A 22,510-nucleotide genomic window follows, 5' to 3' on the forward strand; every position below is an offset into this window, starting at 1 on the left:
TTATGTTTGACAAATCTTTGAGTCACACAAAAGATTATGTGGCATAAACAGTCTTACATAGAAGTACCATGACTTTGTCAGCATAGTTTGTAGTATTTTTGAGTCACAGAGCTATGGGTGTCTTAAGGAGGCAGGACTTCTGTCGTCGCAGGCTGTGCAGGGTAGGTCAGGATGGCTATGCTTGTAGAATATTTTCTAGCAATGCAATTTCAAGTATGTGCCAACAAATTTTGAAACATGCAGAATGAAATATAATTTTTAGATACTAACACATACTTGCATGCTTAGTATCAGATAAGTAATATTAAGAGCAAATTTTGTTGCACTGAAGTGTTTATGCTTGAACAGAAACTGAATGTATTTTCTGCATGTCGTGTCTCCTACAATGCTCTGAAATGCCACTGTTTTTTCTGTAGGTGTATCCACGAATATATGGATGTGTACTCAGAGGTGCAGCAACCAGACGCATCAGAACTTGTCAACTCGCCATTTGGGGGACGCTACTGTGGCCCAATCCCACCCCGGCGCCGAATCTCCCTCTATCGGGCCCTGGCACTTGGTTTTTACACTGATAAGAACACCAGCTATCCTGAACTTTTCAGTGGGATATATGTTTTCATTAATGACTGTAAGTATTTAATATGGATATTATTTATTAACATTGCAGTAGAGGCTTAACAAATAGACATTTAATATGATTTGAGGTTTTCACTGCAGTGAGTCTGAAGATAACTTTCTTCTGGGTTGTGTAGTCTGTAGAAGTTTACTAATGTCTTAGAGGACCTCCACATCTTAAAATAAGAATTTTTTGCCATTTACCAAATTAATTTACAATGTCTTTGATGTTCTTGTAAGTCATATTTTGTTTACAAATCTGATTGGCTTCAATCACATCAGAATAGGAGCTGTTCAAAACTCAGACAGCCATCTTCAGAATTGATCTGTGCCTTGCCTTGGAGTGTATGTATTAATAATTTTTTTCTGAAGAAAAATATCTTATTTTAATACTTTGTATTTTGTAAGTGGGTGGAAAGTTATAAATAAATAATAACATGTCCTTGAAATTGTCCACTAATTTGTGGACACCTAATATTTAGTTATATGGTTCTCACAATATCTTTCATATTTTATTGTGCAAATTTGAATGCAACAGGTATATCATTTATTAGGATAATGTATTGATTAGTATTATGGTATGAATATTTCTGAGGAATGTCAGATTAATAGCACTAACAATAACATATTTATGGATTTTGCTTTACTAAATCACACAAGGTTAACTATATGTTCTGTATGTTTTTTGCAGCCACCTATGAAATTGGTACCCCAGTGCCAAATACACCCTGCAGTTTCACAGTCCATGCAGCCAGCAAGAAACAGGGTATGATTGTTTCACCGACATACCCAGGAGCTTATCCGAAGGATCTGAGCTGTACTTACCAGTTTCTGGGTCTCGCAGGGCAGAGAATTCGAATAGAATTCCGAGACTTTGACCTTTTCTTTGGAGGACCTCAGTACGTACTTTGTAAATATGTTAGTAAATGAAGCATGTTCTTACTTTATGAAGCCCAGAATATATATATATATATATATATATATATATATATATATTTATTTATTTATTTGTTTTATCTAGTAGCAGATTATGTTCTCCATTTAGGATCGAAGAAATTCAGTGTTCCCTACAGTACTTAACATACTAGAAGGAAGAGAACAAAACACATGTAAATTAACCATCTGGATTGTTGGAGTTTTTGACCTTGTCCTTCGTCTGATGTTATAAAACACGCAACATTTTGAGAACTTGTCTTCAAGTGTAGTGAAGGGGGCACCTACTTTGTGGGGTTTGTTAGAATGGGCTAATTCCAATCACTACACCTGAAGACGAGGACAGATCCACATCTCAAAATATTGTGTTTTATATCATCAGACGACGGACATTCAAAAAACCCAAGAACAAATATTGTATTACGCAGTAGTCAGAACCCTTCAGAACAGATCTGTAATTTAACTAGCTTGAGAAGGTCAACAATAAGTAAATTTAAATTACCCAACAAGGGGTTAAGTACTATATTTAAACCTCAAACTTTTCAATAAAATTTTTTGAAGAAGTATTATATGCTCTACAAAATATATTATGGTAATTATTAATTATTAATGAGAAACATGGTTCATTAGTGCAGTCAGAAGCAATCCCAGATCTTATTGTTAGAATTTTCTTTTAACCTGATCAACTTTGTGTTCTCAGTGGTTTATTGAAATTAAATGGAATTACATATCCAAGAACATTAATAAATAAAAGGTGAGATGAGTGTTTGAATTTGTAACATTATGAACCATTCAGAATAGGGTACAGGAGCATACACAGAATTAACCTTTCTCATGCAGCAATTTGGTAAGCTCTGCACTATGTTGCTGCTGATTGGACTTTTAACTCTGGGCTTAACAGGCTGCTGTAAGCCAAAATACATGTCCAGTTAACTTGAATACATGCAGTGTTATGACAGTTATTTCACAGTGGTGCAAAACTTTAAAGTTATAACAGCTATAAGATATAGAAATATGTTACAAAGTTATTAAATTATTCATTTGTATTCCTTGATAGGCAATTTAATAGAAGCAGTAAATGCTATAAAAATACAAGTACAATGGTAAATTCTACCCGGAACTTCTTGCTTGTAGTGTGATTATAACACTGTTAACCTATTGTAAATATTTTGTCTCTTTAGGTTTATACTTACAAGGTTTCACTGTTCTGTTTTAGCTGTCCTTTTGACTATGTGAAAGTTTATGATGGAGCAGATAATGAATCAGCAGTGATAGGAACTTACTGTGGCCAGCAACGCAATTTGGTACTGTACTCATCAGAATCTTCATTACTTGTGACCTTCGTCACACTTCAAAGAACTGCTAACACACAAAATCGTGGTTTTAAAGGAATATTTGAATTCAGTGAAAGTTTTGTAAAATTAGGTATGTTTCTTGTTAAATTTTTCCTTTCATGTTTTGGACATCAGTCTTATGAACTAATAGTGGAGAAAAGGAATGTGTATGTATAAAAGAAATAAATGCTATTATTAATAATGTTAATTTATTAGCATTTTTATATCTCTCAAACCATTAAAAGACATTTCAGCATTCCAGGAAATTTACTACCCTTTTTAGAGAATATGTGGTTGGGTTAGTTGTCAATACAAGCATAAGTTTTCAGAATTATAACTTACTTAGTACCATATGGCATCGATTAAGACAAAATTTTCTTTGTATATTAAAATTTCTGAAATCGGGGTGTATCTTACATTTGATGGTGCCTAAGAATCAATATAGCATCTCTTTTTTTCCCTGAAAACCTATTAATAAACTAAGGGTGTGTCTTAAAATGGAGGTAATACGGTAATTATTTAAAGATTCACTGCGTATTGGAGTATTTGTCTCACTGATATGCTGTTTAAATATCCCATTGATAGAGCTAGTCCCTGTCATTCAACATAGAATGTAGTCTCCAGCTGACTGAATTTCATAACAAATTTCTGCAGAATTACCCATTGCCTGTCATATTTGCACCAAGTGCAGTAATGGCCCTTCCTGTGCATGTACAGTTCTCTGCAAATAAGGTATGAAGAACACTTACGGCAAGCACATCAACACCCCTTCTTGTCAAGTATGAATACCAAGATACAGAATGAATCACTGTCAACATGTACATTAGATACATGAATATCTTTAATTGTTACAATTATTTTTAGGAAATTTATGTGGGGAAGTGATTAAATATATGCAATTAATTATGCATTATATTTAATGAGAATAAATTGTATTTTGCTTACTATGTAGGTTATCTGCATAAATTAAAAACGCTTCTAATTTTCTGTAACAAAATGTACTTATTTCACAGATTTTATTGTGAAAAATGATGGAGAACATATCCGTGGTTCTGAGTGTGATCAGAAGATCCTAAGTAAAAAAGAGTCAAGTGGAACAGTATACAGCCCTAACTGGCCATTTCCATACATACCAAAGATTGTATGCCGCTATTTTGTATATGGCATGCAGGACTCACAGCATCTAGAACGTGTACGTCTTGTATTTGGATTATTGGATATTTCTAAAGGAAATCCGAAAGAAGGAACAGAGTAAGTAATATGTTAGGACTGAATGCTAACATAGGTGATGCACATAGATTCTGCTCTTAAGAAGGAATATAATTTAAATTTATTGACCTTGACTTTTAGGATGTGAGGTCACTTTGTTTATCTGAAGGAGTGTCCATGTGCATAAAAGCACTTTACTAAAGGCATCCAAGGCACCTAATAAAAGATGAATTGTAAAATAGTAATGACAAAAGAAAAATAGTTACTGCTATGTATTTATAAATTTCCATAATACTGGTGTGTGAAAAATCTCTATACTACCTTGCACTGTTAAGTAAGGATGTGCTTACATAAATATAAGTCAAAACCAAAAAGTAGCATATACAGATAATTAATAAAAATAATTATCTCCTTCATCAATCCTTGTTTGGGAGGTTCTGGGTTCAAATCTCAGCTTGGAGGTCACCTATCCTGACAGATTTTTCTTGGTTTCTTAAGTCCTTCCAAGAAAATGCTGTACCTTAAATTAGGCCTTGACTGTTTCATCCCATATCCTTTTCAATCAATTATTAACCAATCATCTGATACTGCAGATAGTGTCATTAAATAAACTGCAAATATTAAGGCTCAAGGTATGCTAGTGCAATGACTAGTGTGTTAACAAAGAACAAAGTAGTATAATAAACTATAATATAAAGCTTTTTAAGTAATTCTTAAGTCCTTGGAATACTTTGATGCTTTTGGCATGAATGCATGGATGCTGATGGGTACTTTGATTGCTGTAAAACATCACTGATTAAAGCTGGAATTGCTTGCTGTTGGTCAACAACTACAAGAACTTGTATGGTAGATTTGAATTTTTGTTTTGAAAACTTTGAATTACATTTTTGGTTTTTTGAGAAAATCAAATATAATACTATGCCAGTGGATTAATGAGAAACTTTATTCCAGCTGTCCAGATGGTTACTTGAAAATCTACCTGAAAGGTCAGGAGACAACCGACTCCTACGATAAGTTTGACCATGAGATGTGTGGAGAGAAGAAACAACCTTTTGTTGTTGTGTCAGATGGACCTCGTCTTGTCATGGTTTTCAGCAGTGGTGAGCTTCAGGGACGAGGTTTCAAGGCAAATTACACCTTTGAAACAGGTAAGTGTACTGTAAATTTATTCCTTTAATTTTACATCTCTCTTTCATCAGAATAACATATTTTTTTAATATATTTGTTTGCATAAGCACCTTTTTGCACTGTAGCTTCTTACATAGCTAACACAAGATTTTAGATACCTTCTGCTTTTAGAGTTACTGAAAACTTATGATTATCTGTTAAATACCAATAAGCCTTCAGTTTGGAGATTATTTTTACTGTACATGTTTATGTACTTACGGAGGAACCATGTTTTTTTCCAACATCAGAGGGTAAAGAATACTATTAATATTTTAATTTCACTGTAGTTAGTTCTGATTAATATCTAAATTGATTGCTTGGACTTATATAAGGTTTTTTATGTGGTTATAAAGTTAAATACATGGAGAGACCTGTAAAGCATAAATTTTCAGATTTGTACAGCATGTTCCTCTATAACACATAAGAACATGTAGTGTATGTTTCTTCATGCTAAAGGGTTGTTAATTGAAAAATTTAGTATTGAAATTTTAGGATCCAACTAAGGTGTTAAAATATGTGAGATTTTATGATAAACTATAAACAGATTTTAAGAGATAACATAAGGATATGTCCAAAATCTATTGATAAAAAAGGAATGTTGATCAGCTTGTCACTAGTGTTCTTCACACATTGCAGATCACTGATAATGAACCAGTATTGAACTCAGTGCAAATGTGACTGGCAGTGGGTACAGTTGCATAAATTTATTATGATATTGCTGTTAGCTGGAGCACTAAGGTTGTCAGATCACTTCAACTTAGTTTGGTACTCTGATGTCTCTTATCACATAAAAATCTCCTCTCTTTCTTGCTCTCTAGATTGATGTGTGTTTATAAATAAAACCCAAAATGAGATAGCAAACATAACAAGAAATGAGAAGTGGTTGGACCAGAGAAATAGGAAACCAAATGGTTTGTCATTGGTGAATTAGACACTCATGATGTCCCAGTTGGGCTGAAAAGCATATGTTTTCATAAGTGGCAATTGTAGGTAAAAGCTATTGGCTGTGGAGGAAATTAAATTTAAAAATTGGGAGCCTTAGTAAAACCCAATTTAATTTTTTGTCATGAATTTTTGATTTAATCTGGTGTCAGCTTTGTGAAAGTTATGTTCACCTAATGGCTGCAAATTAATCAAATATGAGCAAGAAGACCTAGTGTGCAAAATACACAGAAACTGAAATTAATAATTTTAATTAAAGTTTTATAGAATATGCTTAATTGAAGTTAGTCCTAAGATAACTACAGACAATTTCTCAGTTTTGAGAATTTCTTTATCTATTGCCCTATTAGTTATCTGGTTTGTATCTGACTTTGGTCTGAAGTAATTGTGAAAGTGTTCACATATCCTGGTCTGACACGATGAACTACATTTTACTTGACGAACATTATCATTTTCCTTTTCTTTCTCTCTTACTCCCTTTTTCTTTTATTCCTCCTTCTCCATTTGATTTTCTGTTCTGTCTAGTACACACTGCTGAAATATTTGATGATCATAATACATACGTCTGAGACGTGGGCCTTGTGCCGCTTGGTCGCTGGGACCGTGGGTTCGAATCCCACTGAAGCCATGGATGTTTGTCCGCTTTTTTCTGTATTGTGCTGTCCTGTGTACAGGTAGAGGCCTTGTGACGGGCCGATCCCTCGTCCAAGGAATCATACCGAATGTCTATACATCGAGCCAATGAAAAAGCTGGGACCCGCAGTGCTCAGGCACTTGAAGAATGGGTCGTTCCCAGTATCCCAGTAATATGTACATTACACAGTGGCAGAAATTCTTACATGTATCCATACTTCCAGCAGGATTTGAGCCCATGATTGTGCAGTAGCCTTATTTGTCACAAGTTTTATGCTGGTTTTCAGCTGTTTCTTCTGAAGTTTAAAAGGCATTTTAGATTTACCTTGATTTTAATCAAATTCAAAGACGTATTGTTGCCACAAATTTTATTTATCCTTTCTCACAGTGTAAATGCACATAGTAAAACCATGTTTACTTTGTATCAGAGTATCGTATTCCTGGCACTGCTGCACCTGATGGCACCTGCAATTTCACTTACCGGAGTGGAAGTAGAAAGAAAGGGGAATTTAATTCACCGCGTTATCCCTCCAACTACCCCAGTGAAACAAACTGCACATACCTCTTTGTGCCAACACCCAATGAGCAGGTCACACTTGTGTTTGACCATTTTAAAGTACGAGCAGATAACGTTAATAGCACAGTTGGCTCATATGGGTGAGTATTTTAGTGTAATTTCTATTGTTTAAATATAAAGTAGGCATATTAGGTACTGTATGTGGATAGTTAATATTTATTAATGTTGTATTGACATCTGAACATTGATGCTTGTTAAGTGAAGCATGAATATTTGTTTTACCTAAGATAAAGACAATATTATGAGAGAATGGAAGATGTGACCATGGCATATCATATGAAGATTTGTTAATGAAGTAAAAAATTATAAAGTAAGGGTGTCTCAGTGATCATAAGTTGTGAATACTCTATATAGCTTTGTAAGATTTGATGTAAGAGGTACTGATTATATCAGTATTTGTAGATTTTATTTGAAGCTTTCTTGTAATTTTTTAACAGGGTTTCAATATGTCAAGAAGATTGGCTTGAAATGTACAATACATACAAGGATGGTACAGAAAAGCTGGTTGGTCGGTATTGTGGGATGACAGCACCAGGTCCTATCGAATCAAATCGAGGTGCATCTGGTGTGAAAATCATTTTACATTCAGATCAGGAGGGTGTGTTTAGTGGCTTTAAGGCCCATTACACATTTGAGAGCGTGAAGTCCATATTTGGAGGTAATGATCCCTTTGTCTCATTTGTTATCTGATTTTCAGGAAATGTAAATTTGGTGTAGAGCTAGAATTTTTCCATAAATATTTATATCTATTGTAGAAATATAATGTGTGAGAACTGCATTATTTATGATTGAAGTTACAAACACTTACTGCACACATTTAAAACTGAGGTTAGAATATTCTGTGCGTAAGTATAAAATAATCATTTGCTTCTTATGGTTTTCATTTTAGTCCATGTATGAGAATTTTGTGTCAAGATTCATTTTCATGTTATTTTGACATGCTACATTTAAAACGTACATATTATATAAACGTTATTTCCATATGAAATTTTTGTTTTGTGTGTGTGTATCATTTTTATGTGTAGCATGTGAAGTTAACTTAACATTGTTGGATGAATTCACATTGATGATTACATATCCTGCATATCCTTCTTCTGGAAGTGATTAATGTTTTTGTGTTATGAGCTTGAAAGTAGTGCCATATCAAGAAATTTGTGACTTTTTCTTCACAGACTGTGGAAGCAATGTTAGTGGTGCAGAGTCTGGTGTTATATCCAGCCCCAATTTCCCCCAGAATTATGATGGCCCCGAACGGGGACTTGCCAGCAAAACTTGCAATTGGTATATCATTGTCCGGCCCAAACATAAAATTCTGCTCAACTTTGAATTCTTTGCTGTTGAGGGTGAACCATCAGGTAGATTCTCTCATATTTTATTATAAAGTATGCCTGCTTAATTGACTGAATGTTGGCTAAGTTACACATATGTTGTCTGCTACTGTAATGGATGATGGAGTGGTTTTCAATCATTGTTTCAGCGCGCGGCTGTCCAGCAGCAGTTCTTCGTCTCTGGTATACAGTTGATGGGCCACCTTTAGAATTATGTGGAGAGAAGCAGCAGACTGACAAATGGCAGTTCCTGTCCGAAGGCAATTCAATGCGAATCAGGTAGTTTTTATTGAGATATTTCAATTAATAGTTAATCCAATTCTTTGTTTGAGGATGCTGAAAAATTGGCATATGCAGATAGGTGAGTGTTCTGACAATAAGATTGTGTCCCTACCTTACAAAAATAATGCAGACATGCCATTACTGGAGTTGCAGTTTTCAGTATATGCTTTATGGAAATACTTACTGATATGTGGATGTGTATAAAAGCTGATGATGACTGTAAATTAGAGTGTATGAAATAAGAAACGTTTTTTGGCATAATTTAAAATCCTTGTCTTAGATTTCACCTGCAGAAACTAAGGGAAAGTATGAAAAAAGATTGGGTAAGATGCACAAATATCCTACTTGTAAAATGTTCTTGCTTCACATAAACTTTTGCATTCACCTCTTTCATAATATCCAGAATCAGTGTGCTTAGTTTTAAATTTCACACTTATTTCCTGTAAAAATAATTTATTTTCTACCTAGATGTGCTGGATTTAAACTAAAAATCTTATTGAACTGTGTATATCAACAGTTCAGAAAGTACCTTTCTCAGTTACAAAAATGATGGCAGATATATGGGTAAATAAGACTCCACAGACAAAGAGGAGTTCTGACAATAAGTGAGAATATTTTATAACATAACAGAAATATACCACAGTGTAACAACTATTAAAAAGTCTAATTTTATACCCATTTGTGAATAAAAATTTCTGACCTTACATGCAGCAGGATATAGTACTCAAAAGGTATTTGAATTTCACAGTAAAATAACCCCATAGAAATTAGTATTAATCTAAATGCATTTTCTAAACATTTCTGAATTTAATCTGTACAGGCTTTCCCATTGCCATTCTGTAGTGAATATTCTTTTATTGTGAGAATCTAAGTAGTTCTGAAGTTATAAAAGTCTATGTGAATAAGTTGCCTATTAGAACACTAATTTAGGTATTCCACCAGCGTACTAAAATAAAGTATATGAGAAGGAAGAATATGATTGAAGATTTCTGTCTTTTGGGTTGTTGCGCTGTGTAGTATGGTCGATGTTTAGCAACGTTTCTGAGGTCATACTGCCTCCGTCATCAGCGAGATGACGGAGGCAGTATGACCTGTGACACGTTGGTAAACATCTACCAGACTACACAGCACAACAACCCAGAAGACAGAAATCTTCATACTCATCGTTGTGAAAACCTCAAATCATACAAGAATATGATCCCTTCAAGGGACAACTTATATATGAGGGTGGTTGAAATTTGACCCAGAATTTTCATTGTTTCTCATAAACAACTATGTGGATCAGTGTCAATTCTGTTCAGTCATTTCATGGGCTTGGACAAGTGTATACATGTAGGAAGAGAGTACTTGAACAAGAATGCCTAATATGAAACAGGTAAGATGATATATTGACATGCTGTGATCAAAATTCGAAATAAAATTTGAACCACCAATGTACCTTGTCATAATTACACGAATCTGCTAGTTCCTAGAATTCTATTGTCTGATACGAATACATTCATTCAGTGGCTCTACTGGTAGAAGAACAAAACTGTCCAACAGAATATATATAGTCATGCTATGATAAATTATCCACATAACTGTTAAAAACTGGCATATCTTTTATATATTGTCCTTACAATAGGAGGAAATTTCAGTAAAATTACTTCACTAACACTTTATAGCAGGACCAAAAGTTTTAAAACTGTTAATACCAAACTCCACTGTAGGACAGGATCCTGAGCTAGTTCCATCCACTTCCAGTACTTACAATATCTCCCTGAGAGATTCATCTTAATATTATACTCCCATCTTATCCAGCATCTTCCAGTATTCTGTATATGTTTCCTGTTTCTTCTGTCCTGTCCACATAACCAGACTTTCGTAATGTCCTTGCACCGGATGAACCGAATTATGTACAGTACTGGAAATCCAAACAGTGCTCTGTTACTCTATGGGTACTTCAAATCTAAAACTTCTTGACGATGGTGAAGAGTCAATTGAATAATTTTTTTTTTGGATATTATCCATCGTCTAGTAAATATAAAATGTAAAACGACGTTTCGGAGATGGGACTCTATCTCCGTCTTCAGGTTCCTACACAGTTGGGCCCACTAGATAGAGCTAATCCCTATCTATGGGTACTCCTTATTCAAAGGCTTGAACCACACAGTGACAAGGATTCTCTTTATTACAGGAATTTTATTTTCCCAGCATACATTTAATTATGTAAGGGTATGCTTCACAACTTATCATTTATCACATCCAGGATAATTCTCTGTGTTCCAGAATACCACTGGTCACAGTGGCTGCAGAGACTGGGGCGTGTGGGCCTTGATCGCTGAGACACTGGGACAGTGGGTTCAAATCCCACTCAAGGCATGGATGTTTATATCTCTGTGTTGTGCTGTCCTGTATGGCCTTGCAGGAGGTTGATCACTTGTCCAAGGAGTCCTACCAGTTGTCTAAATAGATTAATAAATCTCGCATGTGTGAGGAGGACAAGGTCCTTCAAGGACTAAAGAGCCACAGTAAGAAGAAGAAGTTCAGCATACAATACAGAATGAAAACTACAACTGTAGTATGTCAGTCAAAGAGATCAATGTTACTTGTAAGGGATGCCTCAGTGTTCCTATAGAGGAAATCATTAAAAACATTTTAGGAATACTGAACTGATGTATACAAATCTTAAATTAAACAAATATGAGTTGTAATGCTTGTCCTTATTTGAATAACGTTCAGTATTGTATCTCTGCAATGTGTATTATTTACAAAACAGTAAAGTATGTTTGTAACATTTATTTTATAATTTTTTGTAGTTTCATCTCTGCTGAGAAATCAGTTGGAGCACAGGGTTTTCGTGCAGTTTGGACAGAAGTAAGTGAGGGGCCCTATTGTGAACAATTCACGTGTGCCAAAAGCAGCTTCTGCATCTCCATGAAGCTTATATGTAACAGGCTAGATAACTGTGGTGCTGATGACCAATCTGATGAAATGAACTGTAAGTAGTTGAGGTTTACTAATTTTTTATTTTTGTTACCCATTCTCAACTTTGCATTGCTGTTGTACATCTGTTTCTCAACTAATACAGAACATCAGTATTAATAATATATATTTGTTGAGAATGTGTATTTGTAATGAGCAGTAACAAGTTGTAGTTCGCATTCTTCAGAAATATATCTATTGAATACAGGGATTCCATTTTCAAATTTCTGGAAAACTAAATGGATGAAGGATATATAATTGCATAAGTAGTTTCAAAATATGCACTAAATAAGAACCAGACCTTGCCTTCAAGTTTTAAGGTCCTATGGTAATTTGTCAAAAAATTGTTCAAACGATATTACTATTGGGATTCATGTATCTGTTTTTAAATCATGTACATCTTCTAGTTCTAAAGTATATTTGTTCTACTTTAACATTTCAATTACATTTCACAAATGCAAGTGTTGTGATTAAGACAAACTTTTGCAAGCCTGAATAAAAATTAATGATATTGATTTTCAGATTAATTGTCAGTTTGGTAATATATTTTTCTTGATAAAGGATAAACAAGAAAACAAAGTTAATACAACAATAAATTTAGTACCACATAAATCAACTATTATTTGACGATGTACGTGACTGAACAGTATTTAGTTCAAGGTGCATATTGTGGTAATAATCATATTATGTGATTAGTTAATATGTAAATAACATATTTAGAATAAATTATACAATAAATTTGGTTTAATGTTCGGTAATTTTAATTAATATTACTTTAAAAAATATATTCGTATTTTAGAAGGACTCTGATTCATAGAGTTTGTTAGTCAACCAGTTTACTTAGAATTAGAAGAGAAACTACTGCAGTAGTTTGGCTTGAAAAGAAATGGATTAAAGAAAGAATTATAATTAAAATTGAAAGGAAAGAGATGCATGGGATGACCCTGAACAAATTGGTTTAGCCAGGTACTAGGGGAAGAGATCAAACATTTATTTCAATGTGACAGTTTTCTGTTACTGAAGGTGTTTCCATTGCGAATCAGATATCAGTTGTCTTCTTTAAAAGCTGTATGTGTTCTTACTGTGGAAGGTTTCCTCATTTTGTGACACATTCATTACATTATATAATTTACCAAGTTTTTCTTTTATTTTCAAGACATGTTACAGTAATTTATTTAAGTGTGATGCATTTTTTATATAAATTGCATAAAAATAGATGTAAATAGTTCATTCTGGAAACAATAATATCTAGTCATTCAAACTCTTTTGTCTGCAAATCAGAATATTTTCTGTTATCTAAGATTTGTTTTCATTTAGAACACCAGATAGTTTTCCAGTCATTCAATTGAGAAGTCCCATGCATGAGTTTTAGGTGAAAAATTCATGTATTTTATGTCACTTCTTATGTGTTTTTTAACATTGTGCTTGCTGTATTAATGATGTGTCTGTCCTTTCTCTTGCCTTAAGTTCTTCTGTTACATTTATGTGATGGAATGGTTGTTATTTGGTACTTTGTTTTAAATTGTACTTAATTAAGATTTGTTGAAAAGTTTAATTAATAGATGAAGAAAAATCTATTATTGTTGTTTATCTGGACTTACCTATTATTCAGGATTTTAAAACACAAACAATCTCTGGATTGGGATTAGCCCCTTCTATTGGGCCCAACAATACTTGAAATCTAAATATTTGTTTTGGTGTAAACTAGGCATGGGCAACCTTGAAGTAACCTTGGGCCAGAAGTAGTTTTCTCATGGCAATGGGCCATATCACATCTACATTTCTAGAGTTCTGTAGAACATTCTGTTAAAGCAGCAGTGCATTTTCTCAGCCGTGGTCATGTAGCTAGTAATGCGTTGCACTCTGTCATCACTGGGCTGAACCATGGGCTATAACAATAATTATGTAGGTACAAATATCGATCTGTCAGTGTTAAAATATACATCTTGGTATTTTACACATCAGATAAATTACAGTTGTGAATGAAATAATGTGTTAAAAACCTGTAAAACTTTATGCAATCCAGGTGCAAGAATGATGGTGGGCCAGATCTGGCCTGTGGGCTGAGGGTTACTCATGCCAGATGTAAACCATTAAAGAATGATGTAGAAACTCTTATGGACTGCATATTATTAATCGTTTAGATAAACCATGATTTGAAGTTCTCATGGCAATGAAGATTTTGATGCTGGTCATGTAGACTTGTAGATAGATACCATTGTTTCAGAGCAATATACTACCTTTGTCATCAGCGCTGAAGATGAAGGGACAAATTGAGATTCTTTTGAAGAGTGTATTATTGAATATGCTACTTACAAAAATACCCATCAGTGTCTCCAACAAATAAAGTGGCTATCTGGATACATTTTTCATTCATGAAGAAATTAAGAATAGATTGAATTCAGGGAATGCTTGCTACATGGAGTGGTATGAAAAGTATATATTCGCGATGCTGATATCAATGTTTTAATAATGACTAAGGATTCAGTTAAAAAGTCTTTTTGATGGACTATCAGTTGGTTTTTCCTACTTACCCTGGGACTTTGCTGTAATGAATTAAAATCATATCTCTTCTGAAACTGCATTATAGTGATTTTTTTAAAGTATGACAAAAAATATTGACAATTAGAGCAATTAATATTTACTAAATTACTAGTACAGACACTCACTAGGCACAATGCATAGGAGGGAAGACATCACTTTTCTGTTTAACTCATTATCAGAAACATGAAACAGGTTGTATTTAATTTTACATTTCCCTTTATTAATGGCTGACAACCTTTTATGAAAGTGAGGTGAAAGTAATAAAACTAAATACGCAGAAAATATCTATTGTTCAGTTATTATGCTTGGGATGGCAAGGTTGAAAATATAAGAGTATGAGAGCTAAAATTGATTATGAAATTAGTTTTCTCTCTTCTCTTTCATAGCTTATAGTTTAGAAACAAATACAGTGTTAGGGTTCTCCAGTATATACATTGGAAGACTCATTAAATGTATTTTTTACTCTTCATCTCTCATAACTCATATTTAAAACTTAAAAAATAAATTTGATGAATTTAAGTGTCAGACATCCCTAATGTACAAACAATAAAGGAGTGTTTTGGTGTTTTGTTGAAGATGAAGGGAAAGATCAACTATAATAAATTCATTACTTGAAACTGATGTTTTATCTTGCATTGTTATTTATTTGGAGCTATACTTCAAACTGTTAATGTTATGACAGGTAGGTAATCATATGCCACTTAAGTTTGAACTAATGTCATTGATTCCTGCCTGCAATTTTACTTATCTACTCATTTAACAAATGTTATGTTTCAAATAATACCAGAAATGCACATCTCCCAGTGTAGTTACCTAAATGCAGTCCATAAACACATGTAGCTTTCATGACAGTAACTTTTTTTAACCAGGAATTAACAAGCAAATAGACAGAAGAAATTATGTCCTGTTTTACAGACTAGATAAAAATTACATGCAGCTCTACCAGCTCTGTTCTATTTGGCAAACATTTTGTTATTGACATGTGCTGAAACCTTTTTGTTGTGTGTTTCTGTCAGGTGGTGCGCTTGCCCCTGGGCTTGTGACTGGGCCTGCGCTCCCCTTGCTTCTCCTATCTCTGTGCTTTGCACTTCTGCTCTCATGATGAGAAAAAGAGCAATGCTAACGAGAGACAGAGAGAGCGCATGTGAAACTAAGACAACGTGTGAGTGCTTATTTGCTGCTTACTGGACATAATTATTATATTTGGTAAAATGATAAAGGCATAAATATCTGAGTTAAAATACAAATTTAAATGTGTTAAACTCATTGAATCAAAACAACAACAATTGTCAATTTGTACTAGAATACTCTTGGATGGTCAGCTGCATCAAAGTTGAGTTACAAACCAACGTTTTAACACTGACCCTAGGACCATTATCAAAGTCAAATGCTTGAGAAGATTTCAGTGCATTTATTCACTGTGAAAGCTTAAAATATTACGTGAAAGTTAATTCATTCTCTTGTTCTAATACCTTAAATAATTCTGACATAAATAATGGCACACAGCTGTGGCACCTGTCCAAAGATTCCTGTGCTTCTGGTTATGATTAGCACTGCCATACTCTAATTGCTCTCATGCACTTGGATACTAGTGTTTCTTTTCTTTTCATTCTTCAAGCATTTCCTGAATGTGTTGTGCATTGTATTTACCTATGTAACAAAAGCATGATTCACTAAATGTTCCACTGTATTGTGAGTAGGTCATGGGTATAATGGGCTTACACCCACAGTTTTGGTGTTTTGTGTTTCTGTTGCTATTCTTATTACATATTTTGTATTCAAATGTTTGGGTATTCATCAAACCCATGATTTGAAATATATTCTAAGTACAAACAAACAGAACCTAATGAAGTAACATAAAAAGAAGCTTAGTTTTAGTTCTGAGCTACAGCTCTTAAAAATTCTTTGTAGAAACGTTTACTTTAAAATAATAATTACAAATCTGTATTTAATTAACACTTATTGTTTATTGTTAAATATAAATTGTGATACACATATTGAAGCTTATAAGAGTAAACACAAAATTTCCTAAAAATGCTGATTGTCGAAAACGGTGCCCCATTTAATTTAGTCTGGAAAGTTAATAAAATGTAATGATGCTTGCCCGAAACTGTATGGCTCTCTATAAATAAACTATTTAACTTTTAGGTAGTGTGGAGGTTCCTGTTGACCCATTCAAACTTGTGGGCGTTGCATTATGTGTTGGTGGTGTGCTAGTCCTGGGTTTATGTTTGTGGTGCCATCGTAAGCATCGACACAGGCGGCGACAGATAGCCCGACTCCGGCGCAACACAGTGGGCTCTAGCCGACGTCAGCTAAGTACCAGTGGTTCCAGCAGAAGGCAGCATGTGTGTGATGAGCTGGGTGAACGCTTTGCAAGCGTTGACAGTGTCTGATAGTAGGAAGAGGCATGAAAATAGTTTGAAGTAACATATAACACATGAATTTTGGTTCTTTGCACCAAACTATACAAAATAAATAAGACTCATTTCTTAAGTATTAAAAAAACTTTTATCAAAAGACAAAGGATATATACTTTGAAGATAGACTATTCTTGTTAGCATGTAACACACTATACCAAAGTGCAACGAGTGATACCATCTGTGAACAAATCAGTATTACGTGAGCCATAATGTGGAACTCATGAGCAGTAATGTAAAATGTGCAAATAAAATTTATGAAATACTAAGCTCACATGAATGAAATGAACTTGGCATGAAATTCAAGTCTTAAGAAAAACTGTTGGAATTGTAGAGATCTGGAGGGGGCAAAGTTTTGAAACAGTTCCCACAAAAATCATGTTAAGGTACTAGAATTTGCTAGTACTTAATTAACAAAGCTCACATTTCTTGAAGGTTGTATATGTAAATTGACTATCAAGCATTGGAAAGTACATTTAAGTATTTTTCTCTTGATTCTTGCAATGGCTGACATTCATATATAAGAAACTGACTTTAATGTAAGGAGTAAAATATGTTCCTGTAAAGCTTTTATGAAGCTGGTTGGTTACTAGCCTAACACAGAGGCCTTTACACCTCACTTGATGTTTGTTACTTTTGAATTTAAAATAAATAAATAAAAATAATTGTTTCGATTAATACAACACATTTTATTTGGCTTTTTCCAATGCTTGGGTCATTTAATATATTAACACTTCAGTAAACATTTTGAATGCTAGTTTTAATGAGTGGTGTGTTTTAATGAGGGTATGCAAGTGTGTGAGCATGTTGTGAGTGGATCAACATGTTTGTTTTAAGAATTAGCCAGTTGTAAATAGCCTGGAAAGGAGCACTGTTTAAAAAAGAAGTTATTTTACGATATGACTCAAGTCTGTTGACCTACATGAATTAGTGTGATGAATTTCAACACTATTGAACTAAAAATATAATGCTAATACTAATACTACCACCACTAATAATAATACTAATAATACTAATAATATTAATAATAATATTGATTAATAATAAAAGAGAATGTATATGAACTTTAGAAGCTAATTGTTTTGACTCCAACCAATTTTCTTTTGCATTATATGATACAAAGTGCAAATTATCACTCTACATGAAAAGACAGCAAGGGAATGCATGCTTTCAGTTTTTTCTCTCTCTTTCTGAGTGAGTGCGTTAGGCGGGTGCATCTTATTTCATTAGTGGTGCTAAGCCCTGTGGACTTTCCCATGCTGCGATGTGGTGATGAGAGAATTAAGTCTTAGGATGGGCAGGAATTTTCACTAATTTCAGATGAACCTAGAAATGTAAACGTTTATGACGTGCACGAGAGGCAGTGTTTGATTTGTTGTGTACATTCAACTGCATATGTCTGCACAGATATGTAATGTTTGGCTGAGTATTTAAGAATGTTATTGTATCCCAGAAGTATGTATGAGATTTATGCATGTAAGTCATCTCAGTAGTAACTGTTTAAAGGTTTTGGTAAAGCATTGATCTCGTGCAGGTTTGTTAGTTATGTTGTTAACTTTTGATACAGCTATCAAATTTGAGCGATCTTGTAGCAGAAAACAGGATGTGTACTGTGGGTCAGTACTTGTGGGAATTGCAGAGTATCACATGACCCTCAAAGAAATTATCATCATCCAAGAATGGTTTTTTAAATTGGTCACCGGTGGCAATGAGATCCTGCACTCTTTCCTGCAACTTTGATAACAGTATGAGAGAATTGATTTAAATTTTTTGGTATCAACATTTTAAATCCTTTTGTTAATCTCTCATAAAGTATTTTTCCATAATGAAGAAAAATACTATATTCATGAATTAGTAAATAAAATTATCAGGCCCTAGTATAAGAGTATGTCCTTCAAAGGAGGCATTTTTGATACAATTCTTTACATACATAATGATATTAATGCATATGTAGAACTAGCAAACTTTCACGTTGTGCATTGCGTATGATAATGCCACCGGTGCGCCACAGCTGAAGGGTCTGGCGATGGCAAAGGTGCAGAGGGGAATTTATTTTTTTCTAGTTGCTAGTCTAACATTATGGTTGGAACAGTGGATATTATCTCTTAGTAGACTCATATTTTATAGCTGTTTAGTTGAGAATTTCTTGAGAAGGTTACTGTGAAATGTTTCTTTGTGCATGAATGCAAGCTGCATTCAAAGAGAAAAGCAGTAATGGTCTGTAAGTTTTCTTCTGTAACAGAGAAATGTGAGAGCAAGAAATGTGGGAGGTTTGGAAAAGTTATGACAGTTGAATATGTAAGTGAAATTCAGTCTTGTACATTACAAAATAGCATTTGTACATGTTGTTTTTGTAATTTTAATACATTTTTTTTCAGTTTATCCTATAGTCAGTCGAAACACAGAAATTAAAAATGTGAAAGTGGAACATACAGAACATACTGTCATGATTTACTGTGATTTCATGTGGCTATGTTTAAATGCTATAAAATTAAATATAAAAGTTTGGTACAGAATATTTATTTCTACAGAGTCAACAACCACTACAGTTTTGCTCTTCAGTCTGCAAGATGTTACTGTATTTAAGTAATCTTTGCATTGCTTTTAGCCTTCTTTTGATTTTTGTAAAATACAAAAGAAAATACATACATTTAATTGCAATAGATGGTGTATCATGATGAACAGACAAGAATTTTGAGTACTCATGTCTTGCAAAGGAATTCTGACATTGTTTATATATTCAACTGCACTTTTCCAAAAATGAAGTAATACAGTTATGATGTAAGAAATTAAAAATGTAGATAGCCAAACATAACAACCATGGTGTGTTGTCTTGTATGTGTCTTGTAGAGCAGAAAAAAAAAACAAGAAAAAGAAAAAAAGCCTGTCATTTGTTTTGTTTGTATGTCGTATTTACTGGATTAAAAATGCCACAACTAAATCCTATACACTGAACCGAATGTTACTTTTCGTGAATCCAGTGGTATAGATTATGTAGCAGACGAGGTTTATGTCAAGTGGAGTTGATACTGTGACTTGTAGATACTAGTCCTTGCCATTAACTGAACTGACGTGTGGCTGACTGGCAATCATGACAGTGTTTAGAACCTCATTGTTCCAAACGGAAGTAGATATTAGTCTTCCAAGCTATTAACTATGTATAAATATGACATACTGTCCACAAAATGATTATACTAAATTAAATGTTTATTATGTTTGTTGAAAAAGCACATGGTTGTTATGTGAATGTAGGTCATGTCTGTTACCTGTCTGGAATTGAATTTTCTAAAAAAACAGTTATTTTTTAAATGAGCAGTATCAACTTTACTTGAGCTAGAGCACAATCACTGTTATCAACAGCATTTATGAGAATTTTAGCAGTCAGATAGATCTTTTTGTTTCCTCTGGACCCATTTATCCACGAATTCTATTGAATTGAAGAAGATTGGTTTCTTCTGGGTTGTAGCACTATATAATCTGGTAGAATTTTACCAGTGCACCAAGTTTACTAGATTACACGGCACTACAACCCAGAAGACAGCCATCTTTGTACTCACTGCTGTGAGAACCTCGAATCCTACTTCTGTTGAATTTGTCTTTTAATTCCTAATCCCCTTTCACTTTATGACATCTTTCCATCCACACAGATCCATTCCTTCTTAGCAAGAGAATACCCTTTGACTGTTTGTTATATAAATAAATCTGTAATATTACATAATTGTAATAAGGACAAGACGGGTCGCACAAAATAAATACTATAATATAATAATTATATCAAATGCTCACAGCGATTATAAATAAGTAAAGTGTCATTCATTTTATTGTATTATCCAAGATTTGATTTGTGATAATCTGACATGATTCATGGTTATTATTAGATTAGATTATGTACTTCTCTTTTCTTGTTTTGTTACCTTCCTGTTCAGTGGGTAGATTTTACAGTGGGATGCAAGATACTGTATTTTTTCATAAAAACCTTAAAAATTGTACAGGCTTATATTATAAAACATTCAGTCAGGGACTAAATCAGTGCCAAATGACTAAAGTAAATATGTATGAGCACCAAAATCTGATGGCCAGAGAATGAAACTATTTTTTAGTTGAGCTTTTATTGATTCTTTGTTTAACAGTGTTTCTTGCTGTGTCAGATCCTCCAGAGTGAACAGTTTTTCTGTTCCATTTTTATAATTTCAGTAAACACTATCAAATTTGGTTCTGACAAATCTTTTTTGACATGCAAATTATTACAAATTTTAAACAGTTTTGGAAGTATTAGTGTTTTCCTCTAGAACCCCATGGCTACAGCAAGAACACTCCTGTGAGTGGGTGGCTGTTTCATTTATTTCAAATCACAAATTTTTTCTCCTGAATATCCAGTGAAAGTAGCGTATGATAGATAAACTTAAATCAGTCAGCGTAAGTGTATGTACATTGAAGCTTCAGTACTAATAGTAATCCACTTTTGTTCGCCCTTAAATGTATGTGCAGACTTGTCAAAGGGTTCAAATTGTTTAAAAGTTTTGCACAATGTTAGAAGTTGTGGCATAATTTTTACAAAGTGTCTAATTACTGGCATATCTTGATAGTGTACATCAAGTTCTCATAAAGTGTATTTCATGTCATATCATCATAACAGTCTTCTGAGTTTTGTGTGTTAGTTCATAATTTTCTGTCTTCTGATAATGTTAGAATGAAAAAAAATGAGAAACTGTCACTTAATCACTTATTTGTAACAGTGTTTGTTTTTTGCTTAGGACAGTTTTATAATAATAATAATTTCATTGTCATTCGCTAACTTATCGAGTAAACATTAAAAAAATGTTCTGCATATAAGAAAGTGCAAATGCAGACAATAAATCTCAGTTGCTCAGAGGTGATGATAGTATAAAAATAAACATTAAACAACAGGATCTTATGATAAACTATACAGAGCCTGGCTTAAAAGATGTACCAGTATTCAGGAATTAACCTACAGACTCAACCCAACATTATTAAAATTCATCACTTTATACTTAAATAACCTTAAAGATTAATATTCCTTTACCACTAATTCTTAAATTCCTGGAATGCATATGTAGAGCTTCTAATATCTTAAATTACCTCCTTAAATCTTTATTTGTAGCAAAATAGTTTATCAGATATTACTTCTGGACCTTCATGGACCACTTATTGCGTATGCTGTAACCAAAAACAAATACTGATGGGCTAGGGGCGTATGTCTTAACTACAGTAAAACATGTAGTACGCCAGTTCTTCACCTCTGAGTCATGACCCTAAATTGAGTTGCTGTTGTAATTTTAGAGGATCACCAAGATTCTTGAAGATTTCTGTCTTCTGGGTTGTGCTGTGTAGTGTGGTAGATGTTTACCAACGTTTCTGAGGTCATACTGCCTCTGAATCGCCCTGATGACAGAGGCAGTATGACCTCTGAAACGTTGGTTAACATCGACCAGACTACACAGCGCAACAACCCAGAAGACAGAAATCTTCATACTCACAGCTGTGAAAACCTCAGATCTTACAAGATTCTTGAAGTTTTATAGTTTGTTTCTCTTACATTAT

At 33.7% G+C, this 22,510-nt stretch overlaps 1 protein-coding gene across 10 annotated transcripts in view; it reads left to right on the plus strand.

The window, feature by feature from the left end:
• LOC110827201 (cubilin) overlaps nt 1-22,272 on the plus strand; it is a 94,268-nt gene extending 71,996 nt beyond the window's left edge. For 6 of the 10 annotated variants that reach the window (XM_022058637.2, XM_022058638.2, XM_022058640.2 and 3 more), the window contains 11 exons: nt 417-628; nt 1,307-1,514; nt 2,765-2,973; nt 3,896-4,133; nt 5,043-5,239; nt 7,262-7,490; nt 7,848-8,068; nt 8,583-8,765; nt 8,888-9,017; nt 11,819-12,000; nt 16,677-22,272. In XM_022058637.2, coding sequence (XP_021914329.1) covers nt 417-628; nt 1,307-1,514; nt 2,765-2,973; nt 3,896-4,133; nt 5,043-5,239; nt 7,262-7,490; nt 7,848-8,068; nt 8,583-8,765; nt 8,888-9,017; nt 11,819-12,000; nt 16,677-16,924 — 2,257 coding nt within the window. In that variant the 3' untranslated portion in view covers nt 16,925-22,272. Of the gene's footprint in view, nt 1-416; nt 629-1,306; nt 1,515-2,764; nt 2,974-3,895; nt 4,134-5,042; nt 5,240-7,261; nt 7,491-7,847; nt 8,069-8,582; nt 8,766-8,887; nt 9,018-9,731; nt 9,752-11,818; nt 12,009-14,211; nt 14,889-15,544; nt 15,663-16,676 lie in introns of those variants that run through there. The other 4 variants (XM_022058641.2, XM_087358949.1, XM_087358952.1 and 1 more) reach the window with 4 other exon arrangements.
• The last annotated feature ends 238 nt before the right edge of the window (nt 22,273-22,510 follow it).

The sequence above is a fragment of the Zootermopsis nevadensis genome, unplaced genomic scaffold (genome assembly GCF_977971745.1).
Source record: "Zootermopsis nevadensis isolate Lab colony 2312 unplaced genomic scaffold, Znev_1.0 Znev_ptg000030l, whole genome shotgun sequence".
Lineage (NCBI taxonomy): Eukaryota > Metazoa > Arthropoda > Insecta > Blattodea > Termopsidae > Zootermopsis > Zootermopsis nevadensis.